The sequence below is a fragment of the Crocodylus porosus genome, unplaced genomic scaffold (genome assembly GCF_001723895.1).
Source record: "Crocodylus porosus isolate Cpor-Errol unplaced genomic scaffold, CroPor_comp1, whole genome shotgun sequence".
NCBI classification, from domain to species: Eukaryota; Metazoa; Chordata; order Crocodylia; family Crocodylidae; genus Crocodylus; species Crocodylus porosus.
In genome coordinates, this window is record NW_017728918.1 from 56,921,405 (window position 1) to 56,949,221 (window position 27,817).

Below are 27,817 nucleotides of genomic sequence, written 5' to 3' on the forward strand. Positions count from 1 at the left end.
CTCTCTGGGTGCGGCCCTCCAGCCAGTTGGTGACCCAATTGACAGTGTGGGTGTTGACACCACCACCCCCCCTGTTCTTAATGGGAACAGGGTGAGAGACAGTGTCAAAGGCTTTCCGAAAGTCCAGGATAAGTAAAGAAGAATAAATTCTCAACTACATAGTACCTTTTTATCTTCTTTGCTTGCTTTGTTTCCTAAAGCATAATTTAAAAACAGAACAAATCAACTTAAGTAGTAGGTGCTTCCAAAGAGTTCTTTTTTTCTTTTTAGACTGTTTTGTAGGAATAGAAAGAAGAAGATGAAAAGAAGGGAGGAGCTGACACATTTTGCACAAAGGCAGGATTGAGCAGTTACCCGGGGATGCTACGTTCTTCTTTCTTCCTGCTTGTGTGAAAACAGTGTTAACTATTTACTCTTCTCCTCAGTTTCTCTGTAATTTAGAGAACATTATAGATATGGCCATGGGCTGTGAAATATTTTTTTGGCAGAATCCTAGATTTAGCCTTATCTGACATTTGATGAGCCAGATTTGTCTTTTCGTGGTAGGCCCAAAGCAAATAAAAAAGATGTAAGCCCCCTTCTTCAGGGAACCATCACTTATTTGCAGTCAAAGGGTTTTCTCCCAAGCGCTTGCCTACTTTCAGTTTCTTAGAACAGGAATGGCGATTAATATTGTTTGTATATCCAAAAAGATGTCCAAAAACATAGGATAGTTCTTCGCAACAAACTTGTTTTGCAAAACACATATGATCTCTCTTTCATTTAAGAGAGATATCTTTTGAGCCTTTTTCACAATCATAGAGCAGGTACACTTTGTGTCTGCATACAGCCTTCAAGGTCTGTAGATTAGAATATTTTGGGGGAATGTTGTCTGTTTCATTCTCCTTTGCATTTCAAAGCTAAGTCTGGATGGCACAGAGCCTGTAACTTGGAGGATTCTAAGGATGCTGTTACCTTTAAAACATATTAAATCTGTGCAATGTTACGTCATCATAAAGTGAGACTAGTTTCAGAACTAGGCTGAGACTTAATGCTAGGGTGACTATACATCCTGGATTAGCCTGGACAGTCCTGGATTTCAAAGGCTGGCCCTGCTGGACAGTCAAAATTAAAGCATGCATCTGGGGTGCAGGGTACAGAGAACAGAGGCAGAGTGGCAGGAGCTGTGAAATAGGAAACCCTAGCAGACAGCAAAATTGCCATTAACACTAATTGTTACTTCACAGGTGATTGTTAACACCTGTGAAGTAAAGAAAAATGGGTCATTAATGGGCTATTGATTCCCTGCAGTGGGGCCCGGGGACAGCTTCCCGAATTTCACATTGTCCCATATGGTTAGGGTGACCATATGTCCTGGTTTATCTGGGACAGTTCCAGATTTCAGAGGTTGATCCTGGCTGGCTGCTGAGAATTATAATTCCATGGTGTCCTGGAAACACAGTGCTGTGGGGTGCAGTCTGGACAGGATTTGGATCAGCACAGAGTACTTTGCAGGTGGGCAAGCAGGCACTGTTGCCTGTCTGGCATGCAGCCCTGCCCTTGCCAACTTGTGGGAGTGCAGGGGACAGGTAGGGCAGGGCAGGGCAGGGCAGCGTACCAGATTTCCCAGATGATGTCCTAGATTTTTGGCATTTCCATATGGTCACTCTACATATGGTCACCCTACTTAATGCCATCTCATATCTGCAGAACTGTGATTTGCCACTAGAGGACCTAGCAAGCAGGGGTGTGGGCAGGGGCTCTATCTCTCCTATGGGGTGGGAGAGGAGAAGGGAAGGTGGTATGTAACACAAAGGCAGCAAAAACACCATGGGGGCTGTGGCTTCCTTCACTACAATCAGAATTCACCTAGAGCCATGGGTGGGAGGAAGAAAGTCTTGGGAGGAAAAGAAAACCTGTTTGATGTGAATAGGCAGAAATAAAGAGAAAAGAGTGAAAAAAGGAATTTTTAAAAAAGGTACCAAAACCTTACTTGTGTTTCAGTGAATTGGGCTAGCACTGAGGTGGAAGCATTGGGTTAGTAACCACGCCAGGACAGAATGGAAAGTCAGTAGTCTCCCTGCATGCCACACCAGGGCCAGAGTTGGGTTAGCACTTGCAACAGGGCAGAGTTGAGACCCAGCAGGCTCATTTCATGCATATCATACCAGGGCAGAGCTGAGACTAAGTTAGCTTGATGCATGCCAGACCAGGGAGAGCTGAGACCCAGAGGGTCTCATTTGTGCTAGTTCCCACTTGAAATTTGTAGTGTTTAAAGACATACTGCTTATGATTTTGGCTTTGGCTTCCTGAGGCCCTGTTTCTCTTCCCATGCACTCTTGCATTAGTGGAGACAGTTTTTGTTTCTCATTAGCAGTGAATTCCAGAGCATCTTCAGAGAGGAACCCTGACCCTACAATTCATTTCTCTACTTGAGCTGAATAAACTAGATCAGTGATGTTCAACCTTTTGGCTCTGCAGGCCAGATGAGTAGCGTGGGATTCATTTACAGGGCTGATTGGGCTCTGGGGCCAGGCATCACCCCTTCCACCATCCACAAGTTCTACTTCACTCCTTCCCATGCTCTGCATGTTGGGATTTGTTCCTGGAGGACCGACATTTCCTGCACTCAGCCCACCACACCCAGATTGGACCCTGGGGCCTAGCTCCATTCCTGCTAGGCCATGTACACTATGACTGGGGGCCAAATCCAGTGTGCAAGACTTCCCATGGCTTCCCATGGATCTGGAGATCTAAGAGCAGGGGAGTGGTACTACCTCTCCCTCACCACCTGTAGAGAACCCCATGGGCTAGATGACATGGCGCTGCAAGCCAGATATGGCCAGTGGTTGAGCAGCCCTGAATTGGACCATTAGACCATTCTTTGACTTCCTAGGCATGGTGTGGTACTCGTCTGTTCTCTTAGGGCTTTTTGTCTGCAGGCATCGTGTAACTTGATTTTATAAATTCTATAGCTATTTGACATCAGACCAATTTATTTATTAGTTTTGAACATTAATCTTTAAGTTTGCATTGGGACTAATATAATAGGCATACTTTAAAAAAAACACGGTAAATATATATTATACTAGCAAATTGCCCATCGAGCATGATGGGGGGGCAGTGGGCACAGAGGCCTGTGTAAACCCCTGCCCCCAGCCTCAGGTTGGGGTCTGGTTTCCCTCCCTTCCCTACCTGCCACTTCAGGCTCCAGCTTGTTCCCCCTTCCCTTCTGTCATTTCAGGTCCTGTCCCCCCTGTCCTGCTACTTTGGATGTGGGCCTTTGTGCCCCACCCCCGGCTCCCTGTCTCTCAGGAAAGTGGGGGAGGGGGGGAGCGTGCATGTGCCGGTGGCCAAGTGCACAGCCATCACTAACCTCCCTAGTCCCTTCCTGCTCCCCTCCCTTCCTCCCCACCCTTCCTTCCTTCCCTTCTCCACCTCCCTGGTGGCTGTTGTTGTTGGGGCCTGCTCCGGCCCCTGGATCCAAGGAGCAGGGCAGGGGGGAGGTTGGTGAGGCCAGCACTATGCCGCCAGCTCCCCACCCTGCTGCAGGCTCCAAGGAGCAAGGCGGGGGGGGGGCAACAGCAGCAGCACTGGCCTCGTCCACCGCTACCCCACCCCCCCAACCGGTGCTCCGGTTCCTACCATCCCCCTCTGCCTCAAAGGAACAGGGCTGTGGGGGTGGAGGCACACTGTCCCTGCTATCGTGGTGGTGCTCCACCATATGTCTCAGTCTGTTGGAGCACTCTGATTGGCTGCCGAGACAACCAATCAGAGTGCGAATAAAGCATTACAGACAGACAGACAGACTAAGGCTGATATAACATTAGAATATTATACAGTGTGCACTGTTTCTACAATAATATTTTTAAAAGCATTTATGCAAAAGTCAAAAATAATTCTAATGAAATGTGTAGTTTTGGGTCAGTTGCTTGTTCTGTCACTTTTATAATAAAGCAATAATAATATTCTCTTACATAACACTTCTCTTTCACAGATTCCAAAAGGCTTTACAAATTGCATTTTACAGATGGGAAAGATAAGGCATGGGGAGCAGAAGTGACTTAGTCATGTTTAGCAAATCATGGGCCAGAGCTAGGAAGTGAATCTGCAACTACTGGGTGTATCCAGATGAACATGGACATGTGGTATGCTGTGTCACAGGCCCATCTGTGGCACTGGAAATGCCAGTCATGCAGGCATTCCCTGTACTGCTAATTTGCAGCACAAGGACATTTTTTGACACCAGGAGATCCCAATGACAAAAACCCCACGCTTTAAAAAAATCGGCAGTGCATGAGGTGGCAGCATGTGCTGCTGGAAGCTGGAGCCTGGCTGGCTGGAGCCACACTTCAGCTGCTGCTCAGGCTCCATGATGCCAGATTGCCATGGCTGCAGCCCCCAGAGGCCCTCAGGACCCCAGATAAGGCTTCTGAGGTCAACCCAGGTGCTGACCCCAACCTCCCTTACTTCATTTGGGGCAACGTACCACATGCCAGAGCACATGTGCATGGGTACTTCCTGGGGACAAGCAGCAGTGGCACATATTGTGCTGTTGTTGTTTGTCTCTCAGGAAATGCAAGTTCCTGCTCATGGGATGCATCCCTTGAGTCCGAGGCCAAATGGATTAACTATTTGGTCACCCTGTTTCCTGTTAATCCCTAATTATCTGTATAACAGACATTACATAATCCTGTTATTTTTATGGTAGTCTTCAAATGGTTGATAATGTAGAAAGGACATATACAGTTCCATAGCCTTAAAATTCCTCTTGTTCTCTTTCAAAAAACAGGTAGTACTTTTCCATATAGGCACTTCCTTATTAAATGGAATTCATCTTGCAATATTGGTGTAAAGTAATACTCCAGGCATGTATAAAGAGATATTAATGGAAATATTTTTTAAATCAAAAACTAGTTCTTGAAGGAGACAGATTTCGTGGCTACTGGGAGAAGATAGTGTTATGAAATTCTATAAGGCCTAAGAAACACCACAAACCTTGTCATCCTCTATGCTAAAGAGTTTACTTTTTAAAATTTGCCATCATTAATACAAAGACAGCAGCAAGTCCATGTAAATTATTATAAAAAATAACCCCCTGCCCCCACCAAACTACTCTTACCATTTATCCTTGGGGGGAGGACAAAGAGAAGAAATGAAACACATGGTGGGTGCTATTCGTTCTGCTTAGTGCTCTTCTGGGAAGGTGTTCAAGTACTCTGGTGGTGAGGATAGCTTAAGAACCTGAATAGAATATGGTAGGAAAAGGAAAAAGCACTCGGCACAGAACATGTGCTGTCTACAACACAGGCAATTCACATGTGCTGACAGTGGGGAGGCACAACTCCACCCACCTCCCCACTCCACTGCTGCTGGGTGTTGGGTTTAGCTGGGCTGCAGCCTCATGTTCTGCCACTGGTGCAGAAATTGCGCTGGTGCCACCGCCCCCACTTCTGCTGGGCCCTGGCTCCAGCCAGGCTGCAGCCCTGTGCACTGTTGTCATTGCAGAAATCTGGAGGGGCACATCCATTGCCAGTAGTTTACAATATAAATTCCAATGTGCGAGTATGGTACTTGCAAGGGACTACAGAAAAAACCCTTCATATGTAGCCATTTTACATTAAATGAACCTAATTTCTCCCTTATCAGTATTTTAAAACTGAATGGTAACTTACCTGACTGGCATGAGCGGGAAAGTGTGGCAAGGTGGCACACCACTGAGGTCAGTTGCTGTCAATTATGTAAGTGATATCTGGGCTAAGTACAGACAGTCAAAAGCCTCAGGCTGAATCAATTCAATTTTTCCAGGTTAATATAAACTGCGTAGTTTGAACCGAGAAGCAAGTGAACAGACATTTAATTTTGATTCTGGAAATGCAGCCATATGCCTGCATTAGCTCAGGCTAGAAGCCAGGGGGTGCTAGAGTACGTCTCCCTTCCTTGGCTGGAGCAGGTAGCTTGGTCCAGGGCTAGCCTGCCCAACCTGCAAGGGTAGGGTTGTGGAAGGGTAGCATCCTGGGATGCTGGGGGATTGTGAGTTAACTTGAATCTGGAGGGGATCTGGGACAGAAGTTCAATTAACTGATTTAACCTAAATCAGTTAAGTCTGATACAAGATCCATCAGGGTTTATCTTAAGCTGTTTTTGGCCATTTTGAAAGTGGTTTATGTGCCCTGAATTTCTGTTGTTTTTCAACCAATTTCCAATCACTTATACAGGTTTATGTATAATTTTCCTAGCATTACTTATTTTGAATACATGACAGAAGGAAAGGTGATTTACATGCTTTTATTAGGTCTTAAAACATAAATGTTAATCAAATACATAGGACTGAAAGGCTACAGCTCTACATGACCTCCTTTTCCTGAACAAAATGGGGAGGCTCTCTGCTCCTTTTTCAGTGTGCTGGCTCCTGTGCGTGGCCTTACAGAATCTGGCTCCCAAATTTTTGAAGGGGCACTTCTGAGGATTAAACTGCTGGATATTTTATGGTTAAGGAAGCATAAAAGGGGAAATATAATTCACAAGAAACACAACTGCATTGCCAGTGTCAAAATACTTCTTGTTATTCCAGGGAGGTGCAGTCATCTGTGGTTTACATTGATTTCAATATATACAGGAAAAGTTTCATAAAGCAGAGATCTGTTGTGCTAGTCTGATAAACAGGACAATGTGAGTTTAGTCATGGGTTGATGTCTGAGCCCTATTTACATCAGTGGGGCTTCGTGCATGGTACAGAGTCTGTCTATCTCAGGGACAGGCAATTATTTTGGACAGAGGGCTACTTAACAAGTTTTGGTGAGCTGTCAGGTGCTGCATAGGTAGCCCCACCCCTAAACAGTTGCCCCACTCCCTGGTCACCACATTGAGACCGGAAGTCCTGTCCCTAACCCCTGACCTTTGCCCCCTGAAGTGCCTCCCCTTGCTGGCCCCCCCAGTACTCCTTTTGGGAGGTAAGTTGCCATCTTAGAACCAAAAAAAGCCTAAATCAGATGCTAGAAGTCAAACTCCTAGTATAATTTATTTTAATTTTATGACAAAAAAATAATTCTTATGACTTGTGATTGTGTACTGTATATAGAAGGGATTGCATAATACCTCAAAAATAAAGTGTCAAAAATAAAGTTATATTGTGTGGGAGTGGGAGGGTTGTGAAAGGGTGTGGCTGTGTAGGGTGGCATAGGGTATGTTGGGGTATATGTATATGTTGATGGGGGTTGTGGGAACAGGGTGTGAGGAAGCATGGGGGGTGTAGGGGCACCCCACATGCTCCCCCCAAGGTGGGGAGGTCAGGGTGCTCATGCCTGGTGCAGGTACCTGGTGGGGCATGGCTCCAGTCAGCGCTGCACAGGGAGAGGGAGCAGAGCCTGCCATATTGCCAGGGTTTCCCACTGCTCACCTGCAGCTCCAACACTTGCAGTGGAAGCCCCGTGTGGGACTCCATGGGGAAGCAGGGGGTGGGGCTTCTTCCACTCTTGGCAGAGGGCAGGGACCTGTGCAGTAGGGAGCAGGGGAAGCAGCAGGCTGGGCTTCCCCCACTGTGAGTGCTGGAGCTGCAGGTGCACAGTACGGAGCCCTGGCAATAGGGCAGGCTCTGCTCCCTCCTCCCCTGCAACGCTGGCTGTAGCCATGCCTCACCAGATGCCTGTGCTAGACATGAGCATCCTGACCAACCCACCTGCAGCTACTGCTGACAGCTGGGGCTGCACACCATGGGGGGAGTGTATGGGAGGTCCGTACACCCCCCACCCTTGCACCCACACTCTGCCCAACTAAGCTCCACACTCCCACTACCACTCTGGGCACAGGCTCTGTGCTTCATTCCCGCTTCTGCCCACCTGCAACTCAACACCCCCTCACCCCCCAGCCCCACCGCTTCCCTACCTGCTGCCCCAGGTGAACATGTTCTGGCTGCAGCAGGTGCGTCTCATGGAAGCTGCTGGCTGGGCAGAGCCCTTCTGCCCAAGACGGTGGGAGTGAGGCCCAAAGGGTATGTTATGGGGTTGTACACGTGGGAGCCTCGCTGCCACCCTCATGGGCAGAAGGGCTGGGTGGCGTGCAGTTCATTGGAGGGGGTGGGTGCTGGGCCAGATGAAGTGCCTGGGAGGCTGGATCCGGCCTGCGGGCTATATTTTGCCCACTCCTGGCCTATCTGAACAGATCTGTGTGCAGAATTGGGGTATGTGTAAAAATGACTTCTGTCTTGAAGTGGGTGGAAGATAAACAAAAGAGTTTCAATATTGAAGATAAACAGATGAGATGTACATCTATCTATCAGACACTTCCCCACCCTAAAAAACATTCACAGTTCAGAGAATGGAGCCTGTATAATTCATGATGTGCACCTGCCAGTGTAGCTACTGGTGAGTTTTCCAACACATTTTTTAAAAACTAATTTGCCCTTTTTTAAAAGTACTTTTCAAAAGGAAAGGCGCAGAACTATGCAGATAGGTCTAAAGTAACTGAACCAGACAAAAAGCTGATCTTGTACATGCAATTCAAATAAAACTTGCATTACCTTTAGAGGGAATTAATGCCTCACACGTCATGAATATTCAAACCCTAAGTTTATATTTTCCTTAATGATGACCCTAATTTCCTCTTGCAGGTTGCATAGGTAAAAAAATTGAACAAATATAACAGAATTTGAAACAACCTTTATCTCACTACTACTATTATAGTTTAGAAAACTATAATGATAAGGCAGTATTTTTATTGTTGTCATTGAAAATGTGTGTTTTTGTTGTATATTATGGTTCTCTGTTACTTCATATGGGTACTTTCAAGTTGGAATTTCATGTTGTGTTAGTACAGGAAAACTGTTCCTACCCGATATGGATCACGTTTGGCAGTGCCTGTAAGAGTAAGTGTGAGGCATATCTTTGTTTGTGAATGAAATACTCCACATTTCACAAGGGCAAGCATGGAGTCCTACTGCCTAAAGCATGCTTCCACTAAGCCTGTAAAGTTTTCTACCTGAATCTTTGGGAATCATTGACCCACCTGAGTTGAATCCTATGTGAGCTTTGTTGGGTTTGTGACATAGCTAGCTATAAAACTTAGGGCTCTTTTGCTATGCTGTGAAAATGCACTTTTCCCCCAATTTCATTCATATAAACTTCTGAAATGAAGAGTACCCCTTAATACATACTCTTTGGTTCTAATAGCTCTATGCACATTAGGAATACTACCCTTTAGAAGTTTATAGAAAAAATATCTAATGGTTTCTTGAATGACCTACTCTAGCGCTGCATCAGAACACTAAAAAGAAAATGTTTTGCTAATGGTAGGTCAAAGTAATGTTGTCTCTCTGTATTTTCCTGGTGCATTGCATGGCGGTTCAGAAGCCACATTACAGCACTGTAATCTTTCATCAGAGTGTTTGTTTGGTTGCTTAACATCTGTGGATTGTTAAGATAAGTTATTACACAGACCTGCTTTAGTTTAGATTAGTTTGGACCACATCCCAGTATATTCAATCAGGATATAATTCCTGCATGCTGCTAGATTGCTTGCTCCAGATACTTCTCTAAAAATGTTTTTCAATATACAGATTTCTTACTGAAACTGTTATGTCACCTCAAGTCTTTTTTTTTCCTGCTAAGAAAATCTTTTGTTATTTTTCCTTTTGGACTGAACATAGCTCAAGGCAAACATAGCATTTAATAGCTAAATCCTGAAGAGAATCCTAAACAGAGATGGTAGTGTAGCTTCTATGTGAGTATAATGCAGATTTCCTTCATATGTAATCTGTGCTGCTTGGTGTGTATGCTGTGTCCGAATGCAGCTATGAGGAAATGTTTTATTTAATTTCACATATAGTATTTCTCCCTTTTGTATTCTGCGTGTGTCTTATTCCTTTACTGTTACCACTTGTTTAAGTTTCATATTTTTGTCCTTAACAACTAATTCTGATAGCCAAGCAGAATAAAATTAGGTAAGTTTATATTAGTAAATACAAAAAAAATTACTTTGGATTTTTTATTTTATAGGTATATTTAGATCTGATATATTAAATTAGGGATGTTGTTGGTCATGGGCAATTACTGCCTTTTAATTTCTGCGATATTGTTAAAAATCAAGATTTCTCTTATTTAGCATTCAAATTTTCTTCTAAATATCTTGTGTTATAGTTTGATTAAAAGAATTACTCTTGCTAAAATAAAGGGACATTAAGAGCTTTTTAAAACTATTTCATTTTAGTTTGAAATGTGCTAGTCTTTTCCTGACATTCTACATGTACTGTACTGTACTGTACTATTTAAACTATTCTGGAATTTTAAAAATCTTTTCTGTCCCTCCATCCTGTTTCAAAATCAGAGTCCCTAAGATGAAGAAGATATGGCATAATCTCACGAAAAGAAGATTTTTGTAATGTTTAGCATTTGTGGTAAAAGGGAAGCAGTTCTGCTTATTATCCCACTGAGGCTTATTATGCTTCTATTTTTGACACAGGACATGTTTGTGCAGCTATTGGAATAATTGTAACTTTTGATTAGAAGCTTTTTGAATTAATGAAAGCTATTTTAATGGCTATTTCATCATCTTCCTCAAAAGAGGAAAAATCAAAGCCTACTTAGTGTTTAAAGACACAATGTAGATATGGCTGCAGGGAAAGATATTTGATCCCCCTCCCCCCCCTCAACCCCCCCAACCAGAGTTCAGACACTGGTATAGAGGTTGCATACTTGTTAGTCCAGTTATATTTTTTAGAATATTAATGTATTTAGGACCTTCTTAATAATTATGAATTGTGTGCTACATACAATGGCTGAAAATATTTTTCCTTTTATTGATGATATTCAAAGAAAGTTGATACTGTCATATCCGCAGTTTACCTACAGTTTATTTCCTATAAAATGGTTTAATTCAAATATCTTATGTTTTAAATGTTCAGTGTATATCTGTCCCTTTACAGAAAATAATAGCTAAAATATGAAAAAAGAATAGTCCTCTCAATATTAATTTACATTTCCTTTTTTTTTAATCATTATTTTCCATTGTTTTACCCTTCAATCTCTGCTCATGAGATTCTGGTTTTTGTCTTCTACCTATTTTAGCTTCCCTGACATCTCATTTTGAATTTCGTCATTCTTCTTTTTTTTTCCCTAAAACTCCACTTCTTTCCCTAATAATTTTTTAACTTTAAATGCTCTTATTATTTTTAACCTACAGTACAAACTAACCCCAATCTTGGTATAATCCTAAAGTGTAGGCTTGGGTTTTTTGTTGCTTTTTAGGGCTGCTAGAAGGAAAAAAAGAAACCCTCTGTATAGAGATTCTGTAGTGGTGATATCCAGTGACTAGAACAGTTGTTCTTTTTTTTTTTTTAGCTTAGAGATTTTATATATGATCATTTTTTGATTTTGCAAATGTTTGGTCTTTTTATTTAGTAAGATTTTTTGTTTTGTGAAGTACTATACACAACTGTGCATTTCACTGTTGCATTTAGTCACGTAGCAGTAGATTTTTTTTTTTTTAAGCTTCAGTCTTACCAATGCTGTAAGTAGTTATGTTTGCCATAGCTGAAACTAGTCACTATAATTCAGATGTTGATGTTATATTGTATAAAAAGAAAAGAACAAGGAGAAATACTGTAATAATGCCTGCTTCTTTTATAGTTTGCACTAATGTTGTGATTGAAATGGGACAGTTAATTGGCTTGAGCTTTATAATCCCAGTTTCAAGTTTCTCTCATGACTGGGTAGTTCCATCCTGATGTTTCTTCCACATTAAAAGATTTTCTAAGTTCTATTAAAAAAATCTCCAGCCTTATTATAAATTACTCAAAGAGGCCCAGCACTGGGGTAGTAGGGTTTTTGCAGGTCAAGATTGATGTATGTTGACATGACATTATGGAGAAGCTTGCACAGCACTTGCTTGCATTATGCTTGCCCCTATTCAGTGGAATTAGCACTTTCAAAAGCATGTTATGAGCACTATCATGAACAGTAACATCACCCAGTTAAAAAAAGGAGGGGAAACACTATATTTGCACACTAGTATAACAAGCATACAATGTTCTCAAGAATGCTGATAGACTTCTTTTTTATCTTCAATTAGGTTATGTGGGTATGCAATTTATGTCGAAAACAACAAGAAATCTTAACAAAATCAGGAGCATGGTTTTTTGGAAGTGGTCCACAACCATCACCCAGTCAGGATGGAGCGCTAAGTGACACAGCTACTGGTGGAAGTTCTGACGCACCTAGGGAAAAAAAGGCGAGGCTTCAGGAGAGATCAAGGTCTCAGACTCCATTAAGTACAGCAGCTGCCTCATCACAGGAAATCTCTTCTAGCGTACAGGCTGACAGGAGGAAAGGAGCAGAAGTATCACAACAAGCAATGGGCCTGGAACAAAAGCAAGTTTCATCCAGGTCTAGAAGTGAGCCCCCAAGAGAAAGGTAATATCGTACTTCCTTAGACCCTCTTTATAGATCCACTGTACATGACCTAGTTTCTAAATAATATTACAGATCAGCATCTTTCTAGGAGATTGCTTCTTTGTCTTGCATGCTTTTAAGAACACTCACAATTAAATGCAATAATATGCTAAGATGTATGTTGTCTAACTCTAGAGTATGCAGTACATTCTATGCAGCCAAAGTTTAGCCAGAAAATTGTAAAGCAGGTAAAATTTTACATGTCCCAGGTATTAATGTATGCAGAATCATAAGCTACTCATAAATGTCACTGTTGTGCCTGTTGGGATTTTAAAAGCCATTTCATAACTGAAAGGAAACTTTAAAAGGTAGTATTACCAAAACTTGACCTGACTGTAATGAACTTAGTTATTTAAGAAGCATCTCCAATGTTCTTACATGTGCTGTTTCATAGTTTTGCCCTCCAATAATTTCAAAATAATGGGCCGAAAAACCTCATTGACATAAGATAAACATAATAGTAACTATACAATATAGAAATAATAGCATTTTGTATTTGAAAATAAAGCTATTCATAAGCACTTATAGTAATTAGTATGGTAATGGTTGATAGTATCGCCTGGCTATATGTTGTAATGAATAAACTAAAGAGGAATCTTATGCTCTTCTGCCTATTAACTGGAAAGTGATAAGCAAACCCAAGAGGGAAGGATTGTGGCAGTTGAAAGGTTGGTTGACGAACTTGAGGGGCAGAGATGAAAGCAGCTTTTTGTGGGGACTGCTAAGATGGAAAGTTCAAATGAGTAAGGGTTATCTGCATCTTGCTTACCTGTGGTTAGGTCTGTCCTGGTTAAAGAGGAACAGGATTCCATGAAAAGTGTAGCAAGACTGGTCACATAATGTAAGCAATCAAATTGTCACCCAACCTGACTGAAGCATCATTTTACTTTAAAACTGGTCTTTTGTAACCATCACTCAGCTGGAAGGCAACAATAGACTAGAAAATTTATGTAATTACTATAGAAGATCCATTTGTTTTACATGCTTAATAGACTTTTTTTTTCCTGACCAAAGGTAAAGCAACAACAATAGTCACAAATTTGCCCATTCATAAAATATTTTTAGTAACTTTTCATTTCATTTTAAAATGCCTTTAAAATTGCATTGACATACTTGCTGCAGTTTTCAACACAGCATTCATAACCAAATGAAAGTGGGTAATTATCTCTCTCTCACACAGTTGTGACCTCTGTCATAAATTGTAGGCCCACATATAAACAGTAATGACTATGCATCCTTGATTTTTTTCTAATCTCCAATCTACTGCCCAACTGGTTTTTACTTTGTGCACCTATATGAGATGTTTATTGTGCAGTAGACTAATTAGCTGCACAATAAATGTTGTGTGTCTATATGTGCACTCCTATTAGCTTGGAGTGAATTAATTTACTCTGCAGAAGGATAGTACTTGTAAATACAAGTATTATTCTGTTGCGGAACTTTTAATCTTCAGCAGCGCATGTGTAGACGTTGCCCCAGCAGGGCAGGAGGGTGCTTCACTGTGGGGGCTTCCTGCCAGCTAGCCCAACACTGAAGCACCCTTGTGCCCCAGGCAGCCCCTCTGCAGCACGTTGAGCTGGAGGAAGCAGCCCTGGGTTGGCAAGCCTACCCCTTGGGCCCCCTGCTAGCTGGGACTGCTCTGACCTGGCTCAATGTGCTGCGCTTCTGGGTACACAGGCAAACGGCATGCTTAGAGCAACAAACTGAAGCACTGGAGTTTATTGTGGTGCATTAATATGCATGTGTAGACATGTCCACTGGGACTGTCTTGCTTTCTAAGACTGAATAGCTGGAAATGGGTGCCATTTTTTAAAAGAACAGAGACCTATTTAATGTTATTTTTCCTGTCTGTCAGTACAGTTGTATAAAACTGAACTCATGACACTGAATGAACCCAGCACATGTAAATATGCTGAAAAACGGCATACTTTTCAAGCAACTTCATTATTGTGTATTCTGGTTATATAATACAGCAAATAATTGTCCTCTTGCATTTCTGAACATTGGATATTCCATTAATTTGTTTCAAAAGGCCTGTTCTGATTTTCTTTATCTGTAGATGCCAATGATATTGGTACTTGTTTTCTTCAGGGTTAAGTAAACTTATGTAAGATAGAACAAATATTTTTCTGGATTGATTCTTTTGTTGTATACATATTAATTCTCTTTATGCTACTACATGTATGAGAGAGCTTCTGTTTGCGATTCATGTACATAATGCCAGCATGCTTGAAATGTGGTATGTGAGTCATTAAGCCATAAACTCCACTTTTCATTGCTGCTGGGTAAAAAATGGATAGGGAAGAATTGTATTACTCTGTTATCTGCTGTATTTCCAGTACTGATATATCTGATTCCTTAGTAAATTCAATAACAACTAATGTTATGGTCACAGATGATTGTTTTGTTTATCTAGGTTTTGTTGATTTTTTTTAAATTTTGTGTAATTTTATGCATTAATTATAGGTACTAGAATATAAAAAGTATTATGTTTACCTTACCTTTTACTTTCTGAAGGGATTGGGAAGGAAATAATGATAATGACGAAAAGATTCATTGTTAGTAAAGTAAATGCCTTTCCATGTCTTTTTTCCATAGCTTTTATTGTTTTTATTGTTCCATAGCAAGAACCTATACAGCTCCAGTATGTTTTGCTTCTCTCTGTACCTTTTTAATTATAAAATTTGTTACATTATTGTACAACTTTTCATGGTAGGAAGAAGACACTGTTGGTTTCAGAACAGAATGGAAAAGGAGGTCTCAAAAGCGAACGTAAGCGGGTGCCAAAATCCTCACTGCAGCAAGAAGGACAAACTGATGACAGAGAACGTAAAGAAAGGCATGAAAGTCGAAAACTGGAGAAAGGAAGGTCACAAGACTATTCAGACTTACCAGAAAAACTTGAGGAAGGCAAGATAGCAGATGAAGAAAAGCAAAGAAAAGAAAATGAATATCACACTCGATATAGGAGTGACCCAAATCTGGCAAGGTATCCTGTGAAACCACATCCTGAGGAACAACAGATGCGTATGCATGCAAAAGTTTCTAAAGCACGGCATGAAAGGAGGCACAGCGATGTCGCTTTGCCACATACAGAAATGGAGGAAGCAGAGGTACCTGAGAATAAATTAGGAAAACGCTCTCAATTACAGGGAACTCAGGACAGAAAAACTCTTGTGGAAACTCAGAGATCATATTCTATAGACAGAACAGGCGAAGTACGAATTTCTGTTTCTAAACAATTTGCTAATCATAGCCCATCAACTCCCAGACATAGTCCAGTTCCAGTAGAACACCTTGAATCCAAGAACCATGATTCCTTTAAAAAACAGAGTCGCCTTGATCCTAGTTCTGCTATTCTCATGCGGAAAGCGAAGCGGGAAAAAATGGAAACTATGCTAAGAAATGATTCTCTTAGTTCTGATCAGTCAGAATCAGTGCGGCCATCCCCTCCAAAGCCTCATAGAGCAAAAAGAGGTGGAAAGAAAAGGCAGATGTCAGTTAGTAGCTCAGAGGAAGAGGGTGCATCAACACCAGAATATACTAGCTGTGAAGATGTGGAAATAGAAAGTGAAAGTGTCAGTGAAAAAGGTAAGATCTTCATGTATATTATACTTGTGTAGAAAAACATATGTGTATCATGCTGTCACCTTTACATTTTTTATCTTAATCTATTCACATTGGAGAGATTTTATGTATCTTGAATTTGGAGTGTAATCTGTTTTTCTGGTTTTTGCATTTTTAGAGGAGATATTTCCAAATGAATAACCATGAATGATTATTCTCTCCTTCCCTTCCTTTTTTTTTTAAAACTCTAGAGGGGCATTTGGTTTCTACACCTTGTGGTAGCTGTTCTCATTTGCTCGTTGTTACTTTATCATATTTTTCAGTATGTGCAGTAATTTCAGTGAATGGAACCAAATACTTACAAAAAAAATTAGTTCTGCAAAAAATCAAAGATCATTAGACTTAGGATTCCCAGAAGTCCATTATGTTTAATAAAATACTAAGGATCTGCCACAATGAAATGTTTAAAAGTGGTTAATATGTTTTAAAAAATAGGGTATTATTTGGGCAAAATGAGTGGTCACCTAAAAATCCTCTTTCTTTAATTTAAGAATTTTCTCTGAAACCAAGAAAAAATGTTACCACCCAGTTTATTCAGTTTGCTGTTATTTTTTATGGTTACACTAAGCAGTGATAAATATTACAATGTGTGCCTTTTCTGTGCACTTAAAAAGTAACACAAAAGAAGAAATAATTTAATATTAAAGCTATTGAGACGGAATAATCTGGAAGGGCTGTGACAAGCTGGTGCTTTTCTCATAGTTACCACAACTTGTTTTTCAATGGCATCCAGATCAACTCAGTGTTTTCTCAATGTTTAAGAGGAACTAACAACTTTTGGCTCTCTCATGTGTTTTGTAACTTTGGAGTTGTCTGTGGATGTTTTTTCTAGTCCTAATGTCAATGACTTTGTCTTGTATTGCCTTTCATGTCTTGACATTGTTTTTTTAACATGTATTTGATTTTGATGCGTTTAAAATCTCTCTGTATGTATCAGCCATACTTATCTTCTTGATTCTCCCCAAAGGTCTCTCTTTATGTTGCTAAAAAGGGACATCACTTCTTTCTTCATGTGTAATGTAGAAATACTTTGTTTGAATAGTTGGTTGGTATACCTTTGAAATCAAGTGGTTCCTCAGTGATCTGATTAAGACTCAGCCAGATCTTTCAGAAAAGTTTATCTTAGAATGTGTATATAGAAGCTATACTTTTCTAGATTTGAATTTTTCCTCATCATGAAAGGTTCAATAAAGTATCTTAAATAGATGTCACATTTGAAATATTTTGAGTAAAAATTGTATTAAATCTACAACAAAAATGTTAATTGCAATTTACATGGTAGTATAGAGAAATGTTAAAGGGATGTCCAGGAATAATCTGGTAAGTGAACTGAATTGCCTCTTGGTGAGAGAACCTATACTGTTAACTGCTATGCGGTGAATGGCTTTTCTAAATGCTGGTAAAATCAGACATACAAAACGGTATCTCACCTTTAAGAATCTACGGTTAGTCAAGTGACTCAAATCACATTTTAGCAGTGTTTCAGTCATTTTGGGTAGAAGTCTACTTCCCTTTGTACACCTAAATGGCAGCTTTCTAGATGCCTAAGTGGCATTTTTCAGTTGCATACAATTTCAGATTTTGTTATCTAGCCACTGTGGATGTGCAAGTTGTGTGTGTAGATTGATCTACACATACACATGCATACTTATGCATCTACACTGCAGAAGAAGAGCCAAAAATGGCCAGGTATGTAGCTAGAGAAATGATGTACAAAGGGAAATAGAATAGTGTCCTCTTCGGAGTAATACTTATGGATGGACATAGAAAGTACAAGACAATGAAGTGATTAATCAACTTTGCTTTCTTAGTTACATGATTGTGCTTTTCAAGTGGATTTTGAAATAAATAGTGAATAGCGATAGTTTGTTACCTGCTCTGTCATGATCTGCAGACTGTGGCTTAAGTTGTGTTTCATCTCTCAGACATCTGTGACTCAGATCCTGTTCCATCTCCCGGATTTTATAGATTTCATAGACATTAGGGGCTGGAAGGGACCTCATGAGGTCATCGAGTCCAGCCCTCCTGCCATAGGCAGGAAATCAGCTGGGATCAAGTGACCTCAGCAAGAAATACATCCACCTGTTTTTTGAAAGAGTTCAGAGTAGGTGCTTGCACCACCTCTGGAGGGAGTCTGTTCCAGACCCTGGACACTCGCACTGTAAAGAACCTTTTTCTTATGTCTAGTCTAAATCAGCCTTCCTGGAGATTATGGGCATTAGACCTTGTAATGCCTTGGGGAGCTCTGGTGAACAGCTGTTCTCCCAGGTCCTGATGCACCCCTCTTATGTAATTGTAGGCTGCCACCAAGTCTCCCTCTGAACCTTCTTTTCTCCAGACTGAAAAGTCTCAAGTCCCTCAACCTCTCCTCCTACGGCCTTCCCTCCAGGCCTTGGATCATATGAGTGCCTCTCCTCTGGACTCTCTCAAGCTTATCCACATCCTTCCTGAAGTGGGGGGCTGAATACTGGATGTAGTACTCCAGCTGCAGTCTCACTAGTGCCAAGGAAAGCGGGAGGATGATTTCCCTGGTTTTGGTTGCGATGCATTGGTGGATGCATGCCAGAGTTTGGTTTGCTTTGCCAACCACAGCATCTCATTGGTGGCTCATATTCATCTTGTGGTGAGTCAAGACCCCCAAATCCCTTTCAGTCACGGTGCTAGTGGTTGTGGTGCTAGCAGTTGTGTTGCTAGATGTGTAAGGGCCCTACCACTCGTTCAAATTAAAGCTGGTTAGAAACCAGCTATAGAGTTGTTACACATGTTCAAGCACTAACTGTATAGCTGGTTGGCTTTTTATAGTTGGATAGGCATTTTTATGGCAGATAATCACTTTGCACATGTGGCTGGTCTAAATTTATTGCACAGTTATCTCATTAATTGCACATGTAATGTGTTGCAGGGACCCAGGTGATTCTAATTGTAAATCATTACTACTCCTTTTTTAGTTAGTGAAGCTGTCAGGTCCCACCAGAAAAAGATTTGGCCCAGAGTTACCTCAGTATTTCTAATATTTTTAGAGAGCAATTGATTCTTCCATCAAGCTGGCTATTCTTCTGTCATGATATTAAAAGATTTTTCCTGTTTCCCCCAAATCAGGAGTCACAGTTGTCAATATCAGCTGGGCTATTTAAAAATGATACTTTTATTGATGGTTCCTATAGATGATGTCTGCTCCAGGTGAAAATGAAATAGGCAGAACAAACTATCCCGCACATTGTTGAGATATTGTGGAGTAATAAATAACGATAATCACAGATGCAAGCATAAGGAAATATGCTTATGCTAGGTGTTTGTTCATTTGAAATCTTTGGTAGGTTTACTAAGAAATATAAAATAATGAAGGATTTTTAAAGGACAACATTTAATCATTGTCTTGCAATTTAGAGGTACTGTTTTGTACCAAAATACAGATATTTCCTTTTCCCAAAGAATGTTTTTGTATGGTAGTCCTAATTACCTTACCCCTTTTTATATGTGAGCATCAGTATCAGAGGACTACACACATTAGTGGACATATAATTATAACACGAGAACCTTATCCTCGTCTCACTTATGACAAATCTATAAAAGTGGTCTCAAGAAAGTTGCTTTGTTTTCCTAAGTGTTATGGAACTTGTCATAAGGATCTTATAACTTTTCACATTTTTTCTATTACAGTTTTTAATGATCAATTACAGATTAGAATTCCAGTTCAGAGAATCATAGGGTAGGTTGGAATGGATCTCTGGAGGTCATTTACTTTAACTCCCTGGCTGAGACAATATCATCCCTTTCCAAACATTTCCAGACAGATCCTTGTCTAACCTGTTACTAAAACTACACAGTCTGCCACAAAGCATAGGACCCTCATCTGCCACAGGTAAAGTGGGAGGACAATGGCAGTCATGTAGTCATGTTGCTAGAAGGGTTTGTTTATGCCTGAGAAATCCAATGAAGGTCATGTCCTATACTACAGAGGAAGGCCAAAAACCACCACAGTCCAATCTGACCATGGGGTAAAATTCCTTCCTGCCCCCAAGTGTGGTGATCTGCCAGATCTTGAGGGGATGGGCAGGACCCTTGAGCCAGAAACCTGTAGGATTTAATTCCAGCAGACATATTGGCAGTCCACGGTCCAAATTTCCAGCCTTGGCCGCAGTCAACACCCAATGCTTCTAAGGAAGCTGGGGAAAAACTGGAGTCTGACACACAACAACAGTAGGAGGGGAGAAGGGGGTGAAGTTTTCTGGCTCCATGTGTCAACCAGCAAAACCCAGAAACATGGGAAATACTCATAGGCATAGCTACTGCTAAGTTTCCCTAACCAGTGCGTATCTGACCTCTGCTTGAACACCTCCAATACTGGGCATTCCACAACTTCCCTAGGCAGTCTGTTCTACTGCTTCACTGTTCCTGATATCCTGTTTTGCTGCAACTTCAAGTTATTGGTCCATGTCCTACTCTCTGCAGGAAGAGAGAAACAGATGTTTTCCTCCTTTATGACAGCCCTTCAGGTGTTTGAAGATCATGTCCCCTCATATACATTTTCACCGCATTTGACTTGCTTTCCAAACTCTTTTTATTTTTGCTACCTACCTGTGGACTCTCTCTAATTTCTCCATGTCCTTTTTTAAAAGGTGAAGTTTAAAACTACCTGTTATACTCTAGATGAGGCCTAAGCAGTGCCAAGTAATGAGGCACTAGCACTACCTGTATCTTGCACTTAATACTCCTATTTATGCATTCCAAACTCACCTTTTGTGCAACGGTATCATGCTGAAGACTCATATTCAGTCTGTGATCCACCAAGACCAGTTCTCCATAGTGCTGTCATTCAACCATTTTGTCTGTGTGGTCTAAATTATTCTTCCCAAAATGCAGCATCTTGCATTTGTCGGCATTTAATTTCATCCTGTTTTCTCCAGCCCAGTTTTCTGATCTATCAAGAACCTTTTGAATTGTGTTCCTATCCTCCAGTACATTTACAGTTCTTTCCAGTTTCACATTGTTTGCAAATTTGCTTAAGAACTTCTCAATTCCACCATTCAGATAATTAATAAACATGTTTTATGGCACTGGACAGACCTTTTCAGGACTCCACTCAAAATCTCCTCCCATTCCAATATGTATCTATTTTTAATTACTTTTTGTTTGCAGCTATTGAGCCAGTTGTCTATTTACCTTTAATTTTTTTTCTAGTCCATTTCTCCAATTTGTTTATGAGAAAGTCACATGAAACTGTGTTAAAAGCCTTGTTGATGTCTACATATGCTTATAACTCATTCCCTTCATCCAGCCAAGTAGTTACTTGGTCAAAGAAGGAGATCAGATATGTTTGGCACACTGCCGCAGGGCACAAAAGTGTGCCTACTGCTTTAAGGGCAGCAGCGGCTTAGCTGGAGAGCACTGAGAGCTAGGCAGATCTCCACAGCTGTGGATTGTGTGGGAGGCAGGCTAATGATGGCATTAGTTGGCACCTACACCCTATCAGCTGACCAGAAGGAAGCAGGGCCCTGAGTATGTATAAGCCCCAGACTGGGGCTAGTAGAGTTAGTTCTCTGGCAGCAGCCCAGGGGGAAGGAGCTCTTGTAGAGAAAGCTACTTGGAGATGCTTGCCTGCTTGTTCTGCTGGTAGGATTAATGGGCTATAGGAGCTCATAAGTACTTGTGGGTAAAAGCACATTATAATGAGAGAAAAGCTTGCCTTCTTAAAAGGGGTAGAGTGTCGACTCCATGGTTATTGTAATTCTTGTGTTGTAGCCCAGGGTCTTGTGTTTTCTGTTGTTATTTGTACCACTGGACCAGCTGAGGCTATTGAGGAGGAGGAGTCCTCATTGGGGCAAGCTGTGGTGTAGATCCTGAGTGCCAGTAGAGGCACAGAGATGAAGGCTGCAGAAAGCCCGGTGCCAGTGAGGGCATGGAGATAGGGGCAGGCCAAGTTTGGCCCAAGACCTCATTATAGGGACAACACTGATATACCATCCGCAAGGCATGGGGCATGGTAAAGGGGTCATGTTGGAGCCATGCATCTAGCCAATAAGGCTTAGGATGTCCTCTGAAGAACCTACTTAGCATGGGACCCAGCAAGGGGTCAGAGAACCTGCAGGCTTTCAGTGGGGTCCATTAGGACCATGACAGCAGAAACTTGAGGGTAGCCTCCCTATTTATTATCTATTCCAACAAGACATGGCAGGAGAGAGGAGCAGGCACTCACAGGGCAGAGCTGTCATGGTCACAGAGCTGGGGTATCACAGCCACCTCTAGGGACACCATGCTGTGACACACGCTTCCTTTTTAGCAATCCATACTGACTGCTCATGATCAGCCTTCTCCAGAAGCTTGCAAATGGACTTCTTTATGCTATGCTCCAATAGCTTCCCATGTAGAAAGATAAGACTAACCTAAGTAGTTTTCCAGCTCCTCCTTGCCTTTTTTTTAAGAGGGGCATTAAGATGGCTCTTTTCCATTTCTCTAGTACCTTCCCCATCTCCCATGACTTTATAAATATTATTTCCAAAGATTCTGAGATGTTATGCTAATTCCTTCGGTACCCTGGGATGAAGTTCATTAAACCCTGTTGACTTAAATTCATTCAGACCCATCAAAAGCTCTAAGACAGTTTCTTTTGATATTATATTCTTCATCTTATTCCTTTCCTTATCTAAATTGTTGTTGTATCAATACGTGCCTAATCTTGGGCATTGCTCCATCCAACTTCTGACCATCTGCCCTAGGAAGGAGATTCAGAATGACAAAGGTGTCATTCTGTAGGGTCAGTGGAGGCACTCTGGAATGACTAAGGTGATTCAGGTTTATGAATCTGTGTGATATATACAGAGAATTAGGAGCAGTCATTTGCACCAGAAAGTTAAATCATAAAACCTGAAGGTGTTTACATGTAGTCAATGGGAAATATTAAAGCATAAGGTTATCTAGATTTGTGCCCACTCAAGCTATCTATTACATGTCCAGTTACTTGTGCTTTATATGTCTATGTTTATTTCAGAGAGAGATGTGTACTGACTTTTTGAAAATGGGCAGTTCAACGTGGGTGATGGTAGTGGTGCCCATCTTTGTCCAGAGTGAAAGAATTGGCACAGGGCATGGGAGATGAAGGTTTTAGACCTTCTAAATGTATTTTACTGCTCAGACTTCACTTTCCCCAGGAGGTATAAAAACCAGCTATAGAATAGACTAAATGGCTGCATCCAGACAATGTGCAGTTTGTAGAGCTGCAAACCTCTTTGCAGTGCCATAGACTGCATTCATGGAATGTTAAAATGTCCCCTGTGCTGCAGATTTGCAGCACAGGGACAAAACTTGCTACCAGAATTTCCCAGTAGCAAAAAAAAAAAAAAAAGAGGGAAAAAATTGGCATGGTACATGCTACAGTAATGAGCACCAGAACAAATAGAGGTTTGGTCCTCCAGGGAGACATTGGTAGAGCATCTCTACTATTTAATTTGTGCCCTGACTGCTCCAGCACACCAGGAGCCAAGAGGATCTTAGAAAGGGCAGTTTGCACGAAGCAGGACAATTTGTCCCTCACCAAAGCACAAGTGCAGAGGCATGTGCTGCGGCACAAATTTTTGCCACTGCAAGCAGATGCACCTGCACATCTGGACGCAGCCAATCAGACCATTCTTTATCCCTCCTGGTGAAGCTGGAACATTGGGAAGTAAGAGTCAGAGGACCAAAAGATAACTAAACAACATGGAGCCTACCCATTTAGTTCCTTCAGGGCGGAAAAGCTTGGGTTCTGTTTCCTGTCTCCAAGGTCTCATTATTTATGTAGTCACTGGTTTAAAAAAACAAGTAAGCCTGGCAGCAGGGATCAGTTAGTTATTGTTTTGTCCAGCTAATGGTTGGACTGTATGCAGGGTTTCTGTGGTTTCAGTGAATGATTGGAATTACAATTATAATTAGTTACAGTAAATTAATAGTGATGGAGCTTAGGCAGGTGTGAGCCATGCAAGTGATTCAACATTAGCTTTGAGCATGTATGTGAGCCTGAACAAGAGTTGCTGAACTCCAAAATGGAGGTACCTGCGGGGTTTAGAAGCATAACCAGTTTTTGGGGTGATGGCACCAGTACAATTTGAACAGCTTGGGATTTATTCTACTTATGTCCTGACTATATCCATAATAAGGTCAAAATAAGGTGAGTACAACAATAGTTTCTTTCTGAAAAAATAATTAGCTATAAACGGTCTTTCCCTGGGTGTGTCTACAAGTACAATTGATGCACAACAGTGAACTGTGGCACATATAGTGCTGGGGTTTATTGCTCCTGGGCGCTGTGTCAGAATGGGACTGTAGCATGTTGAGCTGAGATGGGGCAGCCCCAGCTAGCCAGGGATCCGAGGGGAGGGAGGAGGAGTCAACCTGCCAGCCCAGGGCTGCTCTGACCTGGCTCAGTGTACTGTGGAAGAGCTGGCTGGGTCACAAGGGTACTTCACTGCAGAGCTAGATTGGCTAATAATATTATAAATTCTGAATTGCATTCAAAATTTTGAAATTAAGTATATATCTCATAAGGAAAAAAATCTACAAGCAGCCCCTGCTTAACACCGTCTTGCTTAGCACTATTTCACTATAATGCTCATTTAAAATTAATATCTGATTTCACTTAGCGCTTCGTGAATTTTGTTATAACACTTGCTGTCACCATCTTAGGTCATGAAAAACAATTGTGGTTGCCATCTTGGGTCATCAAATACTTTTGGTTTTGCTTCACACTCGTTTCACTTAATGCTCAGTTTTTCAGGAACCAATTAAGAGTGCTAAGTAGGGGTTACCTGTATTGCAATGAAATGCATTGAAATTGTAATAAAAGCATTTCTCAAAAATTGAAATACCCTTTGCAAAAAGATAAAACTTAGAGAAAAATAATTGGCCAGGTTGTGTGAATTATGAATTGCAGTGAATCTGGTTAGTTTATAACTGTAACCATACAAATATTAAATAATAAGTCAAAGTGAGATAAGAAACTGGTTCCTTTTTCTTAATAAACATTGATTAACAGAAGGCTGGATATTATTGACCATTTGCTTAATGGCAGAGAAATTTTAATATTTGATCTGCTGAGAAGATCATTATAAATCTCCAGTCAATATACTGGAAAGGGACTAGAATTCATCCTCTTATGAAACATTATCTCAATGAGAAACCTGGAGACAAAATAATACAAGTAGAAAAGTATAACAAACATCACAAATAAAGCCTTGAGCCTGAATGGCTTTGCAATAACTTGCCCCACCCATTTTAAAATTACTTTAAGCGTGCAGTCAATGCCAATACATAGAACATTGAGAATAATTGAGTTAGGCTTTTGTACTAGTCTGTAAATGTCTGTGTAACAAATTAGAATGGAATTACTGTAACGCAGCAGTACTGCCTTTGCAAAATATCTAAGTGCATGACATATAGAGGAAGGTTGCCCATAAGAACACAGGTCATAGGACAGAAAGATACCTGCTCATTTATCAGTTTCAGTCTCCTGTCACAGACAACCACAATCATATGATGCTAATATTTAAACAAATATTTTCCTTGTGTTAAAATCTGGGTACCTAGGGTTTTTGAGTCACAGGGGAATAATGAAGGAATTGTTTTACTGATTATAAGGGAGCTTCCTTATAATCCTAAGTAGGAAGTTGGTGATATTACCCGACACACATTAAAATACCCTTTAGAAATATTTATTCTTGAAAGGTGTTTCAAGTGTGTTGATCAATACAAGATAATATGCAGCTTTCTTCATTTGAACACAGGATGGAGCTGAGCACCTTGCAAAGGAACTGGAGAAATTCTCTCTGAAAGTTTTAAAATTCCTGTTATTGTAGGACAGTCTGCTTCATTTCAGTCCATGGCAGACAAGACCCCAAATCTATGTAGATGTGTTCTTGTAAATTAAGAATAAATCATCTTTGGAAATGATGTTTTGATAGTGTCTACAGAAGTCATTCAAAATAGCCATGTAAAATACATTGACAGAATGTTTAAAAGAGCACCAGAAGGAAAATGACTTGTTGGCAATCTTGGAAATATTACTGTAAAATACATGTGAGTTAACAAAAAAAAAAAGACCTCTGGGTTTGATTTCCAATTACCATAAGACTACCGTATGGTGCAAGGTAGACATGAATAGCATTTAAACGCATCATTATAAAGCTTCTTGACAGATAAATGTAAAACAAAATTAGTATAAATGAAAGCCGGTCCCTTTTATTTTGACTATGATTATGGCTGAAGCTTATTTCCAGAAAAGTAATAAAAGAAAAGAAGTAATAATTCAATTTATATCTGAGATTAGTTAAAAATAGTTGAACTGGGTTGTAACATTGTAAAATCAGTAAGATTAAATTTAGAATAGGCTTGTGTCCTGATCAAGCTGCATTCCGTTTCTTCTCTTTTATGCTGAATATGGAGAATTTTAATATACTCCAGATTTCTGTCTTGGAATCTGATGAAATCATAGGGTATACAGAACTTATCTGTCCAACAGCAAGCAAAACTATTTCCATAAATTATAGATAGAGAGAAAAACAGTGTACATATATCCCAGTATAAAATAATAATGATTTTTGCAGGTATTGAATTGATGCTCATATTGTTCATTCATTGTTTATTTTTATCTGTCCCCATATTTTGTTGACACATCTTGCACATCCTTATTTGAAAATATGCCCATTATCATGTGCTGTCTGCAATACAATAAAAAGAAAAGTCAGCTTGTGCCAACACTGGCACAAGGGTTTAAATAAGAAGTAGTACCATTAGAATCCCAATTTTTTCATCATTGTTCCTTCATTCTTAGTTACTTTTATGGAAGAATCTCGAAAAGGAAAGCAGATGCAAGTTTGATTAGAGTAGTTTCCTTATGGTACTAGAAGAAGCAGAGTGAAATGGTTAATGTAATTTCTCCAAGATCGCTCTGCTTTGCTGCCACTGCTAGTAAGTACTGTGGATGAGAATATTTTTGGTTTCTTAGCTAGTGTTCATTCTATATGTATGTGCATATGTACTTGTGCAAATGTGTGCATCTTATGTGCAAGAGAGGCAGGCATTAATGGTAGGGTGGAGGGACAAATTTAAAGAAATGAGCAGACAAGTGTTTTTGTTTGTTTACAGGAAAATATAGCATCACTTAAGTGGACTGATGCCTAATAATCTTCCTTTTTGAAACCAGTATGTAGAATATTTATGTACATCATATATATCTATAAATCCCCTAAAGAAGCAAAACATAAATCCATTCCTGTAAAAAAAAGAAAAAAAAAAAAAAAAAGGCTTTAACTGCTCTAACATTATAGATAATAAAAATAACCTCTGGGCCAAAAAAGAAACATATGTTCACTGTACTATATGAAGTGAAAGCAAAGGCAGTGGAGCCATTTTGGGTTTATCTGGATGAGGATAAAAGGTGCCTTTTAAAATGTTTTTAGCTAAAAACTTTCTAACGTGCTTTAAAATCATAGTGTAGAAAGTATTTTATCCAGGGATCCTGATTTTCTCTGTTTAAAAATCACAAATTCTCTGATTTAAAAAAAAATGCAAATTCTCAGATTTAAAAACCCCAAATCTGTGTTTTTGTAATTAAAATGAAACACCACTATATGTATAGGTATCAGTTGAATACAGTGTTTTAGTGATATATTTACAATTTTAAGGCAATTTGGAAGCCTACCAGTGCCTCAATTATTATAATAAAATAAGTTCTAAATGCCAGAAACTTTGGTGTGCAATTTCAGGTTTTTTATTATGGAAAATCAGAGCTCCCCCCT

General features: G+C 40.4%; 1 protein-coding gene across 12 annotated transcripts in view; it reads left to right on the forward strand.

Moving 5' to 3' along the window:
* The window catches only part of RIMS1 (regulating synaptic membrane exocytosis 1), a 344,875-nt gene that overhangs the window by 30,104 nt on the left and 286,954 nt on the right, over positions 1 to 27,817 (forward strand). For all 12 annotated transcript variants that reach the window (XM_019537624.1, XM_019537619.1, XM_019537620.1 and 9 more), the window contains exons 2-3: positions 12,043 to 12,383; positions 15,139 to 16,013. In XM_019537624.1, the coding sequence (XP_019393169.1) occupies positions 12,046 to 12,383; positions 15,139 to 16,013 (1,213 nt within the window). In that variant the 5' untranslated portion in view covers positions 12,043 to 12,045. The remainder of the gene's footprint in view (positions 1 to 12,042; positions 12,384 to 15,138; positions 16,014 to 27,817) is intronic.